The sequence below is a fragment of the Vanacampus margaritifer genome, chromosome 14 (genome assembly GCF_051991255.1).
Source record: "Vanacampus margaritifer isolate UIUO_Vmar chromosome 14, RoL_Vmar_1.0, whole genome shotgun sequence".
In the NCBI taxonomy this organism is placed as follows: Eukaryota; Metazoa; Chordata; class Actinopteri; order Syngnathiformes; family Syngnathidae; genus Vanacampus; species Vanacampus margaritifer.
Window position 1 is genome coordinate 7,227,390 of NC_135445.1, and position 5,324 is coordinate 7,232,713.

Genomic DNA, 5,324 nt, shown 5'->3' on the forward strand with positions numbered 1-5,324 from the left:
TGTGTTGTAATGATGTTGTGTTTATTTTTCCTGGCAGATAATATATAGAGAAATAATCAGCAGTAGCATTTTGTAATATTGAATATTGTTTTATGAAGAAAAAAAAAAGTAATACTTTTTTTTCTAATTAAATTTATATGCACATACCCCCTTGATTGGTACCTGCATCTGTCATTCAGAGTTCCGGACTGCTCCAAGTCACGTGTGTAGTTGTGAGGCGTTTACGTTATCTCAAAAATCCGAAATTCTGTATACCCTTGGGATAAATAGATTGAATCTCAAAGTGTAGAGAGTAAAATCATACATAATCTAAATTTCTTAAAATAATTTTCAAATTTTCTGATTCTACAACATAATTAATCGTTTTTTTTTTTTTTTATTATTATTAATAATGAAATCCGTGTCAGAAAACCCAACTAGAGTGCCACCAAATAATTCCTGTCCCATTTATCCATACGGACACGTTGCTGTCGTGTTTGTCTGTATAAAATACCGTGCACTCTTACGAAATGTGTGTTTATGTCGTTAACCGCACGTCTGTTCTTTGTTGACGAGCCCAAGGCGAGTCCTCGTTAACCCAAGGGAACAGGAACGCGGCATAAAAAGAGGTGGACTGTCGCCATAGTAACTGGCGTCTGACCACAAGGCAGTTTAGTAAGTTGGAGTACGAAAACTTTTGCTATTTATTGTTTTGTTGACGAACATGTATTATAATTAAATTATTTTTGTGTTTAATGAGAATGATGGCGTGGAAACTAATGTTGCTAAATTGACCAAGTTGTCGCTGTTTGCTAACGACAAGGGCAAAACGAAGCTAAGCTAGCTGAATGAAGCACGGCTATGCCCAACAATAACCTCCCGCCGGTGCGCCACCTGCCACAGTGGAGCCGAGTCGGGCGACTCGGAGTTCCGTGCTCGCCTCGACGTTTACCGGCAAACCGACTGCAGCCGCTGCCTGTCCTCCCGGCTGGAGACCGAGAGGGGCCGAAGGCGATGACCGACACGAACCCTCGCGTCGCATCGCTGCAGAGGAACATCGAGTTTCTGCAGCACCAACACAAAGAAACTCTCCAGAAACTTCACCAAGAAGTGGATCTTCTCAGAAGGGAGAATAAAGGTGAGATATTTGAAACACTGAAATTTACCTTCTGCCACTTTAGCTTTCTCCTATTTCATTGTTTATGGCAATGCCAATAAAAGCTATTCTATTGTGATTATATGATGGAAAGAAATACAATCTTGGTATGTTGGTCGTTTAGCAACACTGGTTTTAATAGAGTTAAATGGAAACTAAGTGATTTTCTCTGTTGGAGGTGGACATCAGACTGGTGTCGTTTTACTCAACAGGTGTCTTGTTTCTTCGTAATGAACCCTGATTGCGTCTTCTTTTTCTCTTTTTTTCTCTCTCGATGTTGCAGAGTTGAAGTATAGGATGATTATGGAGGTTCCCAAGCCAAGTAGGAAAGGTAAGATGGAGATTCGCTGACACAGCAAATGCAAACATAACATAATAATAACGCGAGTCATTTTACTAATTCATTTTCATTTTAAATGGAACATAATATGGAAAAATGACTTTTTGTTTGTATCCTATACAATTCTTTATCCAAATAAATCTTAAGTTATATGCTTTATTCTGAAAAAAAGTGAGCCACGTTTGTCTAACACAACCTCATTTACATAATAACCACCCGCCCACTGTTTTTCTAGGTCTGAAACATTCACACAGTCAAGTGGGTGTTGGGCCTGTCGTTCGTGGAAGAGAACCCACGCAGAACAAAATGCTAAGGTGATTTTTTGTAAAAATATGCCACAAAAGTCAAACAATGTTAAAATGTAACCAGTTAATAAAAGTTTCATAATGGTGACAGTTTGACCCCAAACAAAAATAATTAATTCATTGCATTAGAAAAGTGTTTTAAAATGAATACAATGTCAACCCCAAAATTGTCTTTACAATATGTTCTATGCAGCACCACTATTTTATAAACAATGTATTCAGATTACATTGTGTTTGCGGAACGTGAATAAAAGTTAAATACACCTGTTTGTCATCTCACGGGGCGACCATTTTGCCACTTGCTGTCAACTGAAAACGACATCTCGGTTGCTCACGGCTCAGGTAACAACCAATCACAGCTCAGCTTCCGAATGTCACATGACCAATGTCAGAAAACAGGTAAGTCGTGATTGGTCATTAGCTGAGCCCTGAGCGACTGTGGTGACATTTTTACTCGACAGGAAGTGACAAAATGGCCGCCCCCTGCCTTGTTTAGACTAGCATACAACATAAAGAACATTTTTGGGTTGACTTTTATGAAATGCTCTTTTTTTCCTCACTATACATGTGAACTAACAAATGTAATGTCTGTCCGGTTGGTTCCAAGCATGGGAGACTGCGTCGACATTTACGGACCGTACAGACCAACTCGCAGGTCAGAGCAGTCCGGGGCGCTCGCCACCTCACTGCAGCCACTACAAGTCCGCAACGGTCCGTCTCATCCGCCGCGTGCGTCCACGCTGAGGGAATGTGAGCTCATCATCCGCCAACTATACAATACCAACAGTTTACAGTCTCAGGAAGTGAGTTTGACCGTTCCAAGCGTTTGCATTCTTTTTGTGCCTCAACTCGCACCAACACTTTTGTGTCTTCTAGATTGTGCGCTACAAGGAGTTGCTGAGAGATATTGTGCTCAACAAGAGAATCACCCCAGAAAACTACAATTTGACCAAAGCTTACCTTGTGGATGATATCCGGTAAAGTATCAGAGAACATTGATGTGTTATCCATAAACGTAACCATTTCTTATTGGAGGTTTTTGCTTTTCAGCAAATCCTCTGATAACATGTTTCCTAAATTGGATCTGCAAACTGGAAAAACGTATGTAATATTGTATCTTGGTCATTACAGCTATGTGTATAACGCTGGTAACTATTCTGCTTAACTTTTTTTCCTCCTCACTTTTACCAGTGTTAACCTTTTTAATCCTAATACAGATTATGTTCGGTTGGTGGACGTACCGTTCCCTATTCATGAGTGAAAGAAAATCCACCCAGTGCGGTGTTTAAAAATATCCCTTCAAATGCATTTTGTAGGCCGTCAGGCACTATTTTAGTCAACTGGAAGCCTGAAAAAGAATCAGCAACCGCTTTGGTCGTACATCTGACGCCAGTCCATATTATAATTAGGGATTAGATGGACATGTATGCATACATATGTGGAACATGCTATCAGTAAATTTATAAAGTCATTCCCTCCCCCCCCCCCTTCCAGGACCGGCGTGACCCTGCCAGCGCTCACGCAGAGCCTCAGCTCGTCTGTGTCCGAGCGCCAGAGACGGACCCGGGCTGTGCACAGAGGCCACGTCAAGGGTACGGTGCGGTGAGAAGATGCAGATTATCAACCGCTTTCAGGACAGCCGCGGTCCTTCTTGTGTCCCTGAAATCACAAATGACTGAATGCAATCTGGAATGTGTTTCCAAGCTGATTCAGGGGTGTTGGGAATGACCCAAAGGATTGGTATTATGGACAAAAAAAAAGTCTTGGGATGTCAAAAAGTGAATAAATTAGGGATTGGGCTGGCCAGATTAGTTCAAATTCTACATTTTGTTTTTTTGACAAGTTGTCTTTAGATGAACTAACTTCAACCTTTGACCAACTTCTGGATGAAAGGACAAAAATGCAAAGATCCACTACAAAACACTCGTTCCCTGAAAAGTGGAGGCACCTCCCATCTTTCCCTCCATTTTTAATTCATGCCCGACGTCCAAATACTTTTGTCTCCATAGTGAATGTGTTTTCTGTTTTCAACACAAGTACCATCAGAAATCAAACTTTATCGCATAACTTGTAAAGTATGTATTATTTTATTTTTTTTTAAGTAAAGTTGGGCTTGTTTGACTTCCATAATGTGTTCTTATTTTAGCAATCCACACGTGTCAACACTGGGCAGTAACAAATTATAGCACAGAAATATACAAATATTAAATGCTACATAACAGGAAGTGTTATTTTGATGAAAAAGAGTCAACATTACTCGACTGGTGGCAATTATTTGGCTGTCCTTTAGATTTATAGCAGGTGTTTGGGTTTTTTTTCTTTGGGGTGGGGGGGGGGGAGATGTGGACTCATCATCAATGTATGTGGAACACGAGGACGTCACAAATTTGTCGTAAAATCGAATCCACCAATCAGATCACCCTGATTGTTTTCCCTTTGACTTTGGCGCCCATTTGCACGTCATAGGACGTATGAAATGAGACCCTGTGATAATTTACCAGACATCAATTGGATAGCGATTTTTTTTATTTATTTTTTTGTCCTTTCCGCTTGCTTGCGTGCAAGCTTCATGAGAGGGGGAAATACCACAAACGGCTCACAGTGGTGGAGGTGTTGCTGCATCCTTTTAGAGAAACCACTCTATTAACTCATTTACGGCTATAGACGTCAAAAATTCATTTAACTATTTCTATTAGTTTAACATTTTTCTCACTTTTGTTAACAAGAATATGAAAACCTAGATTTTTTTTTTATTGTATTAGAACAGATATAAAATTTGTGATTAATCGTGAGTTAACTAGTGAAGTCATGCGATTAATTACGATTAAAAATGGTAATCGCCTGACGCCCCTAATTTTTAATAATTTTTTTCTTTAAAAAAAAGATAATTAAAAAAATAATTACAATTTTGTTTTATTTTATTTTTTTAAAGAAAAAAATATTAAAAATTAGGGGTGTCAGGTGATTCATCTTTTTAATTGCATGACTTCACTAGTTAACTCATGATTAATCACAAATGTACAAAAAAAAAATCTAGGTTTTCATACTCTTGTTAACAAAAGTGGGGAAAAAAATTAACTAATAGAAATAGTTTAAATGAATTTATTGCGTCCATAGCCGTCAGTGGCAGTGAATGTGTTAACTCTTGATAGTGAGCACAATAAGTTTGACCTTGGTCTTTTTCTTAGTCTAGTTTCAATTTTTTTTTTAACGCATGTTTGTGTGATTCCATATTTTTCACCTAGTTTGTAGCACCACCGTAGCATTAGCCAGACCATGCAGGTTTATTAACATGCGCATAGTGTGGCAGTGCTCCGTGGGAGCTGCAGCCACAAGGGAAACGATGACTGAAACCTCGAAACCAGAGGAACCGCTTTTTCTTTTTCTTCTTCTTTTTATCTCATAAGTGGAACGCTATTGGATGACTTGTCACGCTAATTCACTCTTACCTAATGCTTTTCTTTTCATTGCTATTTCTATTTGTTGAGGCTCCTTTTTAGACTCCCTGCACAAATGCCTCTCATATTAAGTTGCTGATTTGCTA

The 5,324-nt window shown here is 39.1% G+C and overlaps 1 protein-coding gene across 2 annotated transcripts; it reads left to right on the top strand.

The window, feature by feature from the left end:
* The first annotated feature begins 527 nt into the window (after positions 1-527).
* On the top strand, positions 528-3,910 carry LOC144033929 (coiled-coil domain-containing protein 74A-like). Of its 2 annotated transcripts, XM_077542350.1 has the most exons (8): positions 528-654; positions 803-1,117; positions 1,419-1,466; positions 1,711-1,789; positions 2,388-2,583; positions 2,657-2,757; positions 2,831-2,881; positions 3,275-3,910. In XM_077542350.1, the coding sequence occupies exons 2-8, from the start codon at positions 841-843 to the stop codon at positions 3,384-3,386; spliced, it is 864 nt and encodes a 287-aa protein (XP_077398476.1). In that variant the 5' UTR covers positions 528-654; positions 803-840; the 3' UTR covers positions 3,387-3,910. The 2 variants fall into 2 exon arrangements, with proteins under 2 accessions (XP_077398476.1, XP_077398477.1); XM_077542351.1 differs by lacking the exon at positions 2,831-2,881 and having other exon boundaries at positions 592-1,117.
* Positions 3,911-5,324: the final 1,414 nt, after the last annotated feature.

Bases quoted from the DNA above. Each gene is read 5' to 3' on its own strand.
- LOC144033929 (XM_077542350.1), top strand. From the start codon at position 841: ATGCCCAACAATAACCTCCCGCCGGTGCGCCACCTGCCACAGTGGAGC. The intron at 1,790-2,387 runs GTGATTTTTTGT...GTTGGTTCCAAG, and splicing joins ACGCAGAACAAAATGCTAAG to CATGGGAGACTGCGTCGACA. The intron at 2,882-3,274 runs GTATGTAATATT...CCCCCCTTCCAG, and splicing joins GATCTGCAAACTGGAAAAAC to GACCGGCGTGACCCTGCCAG.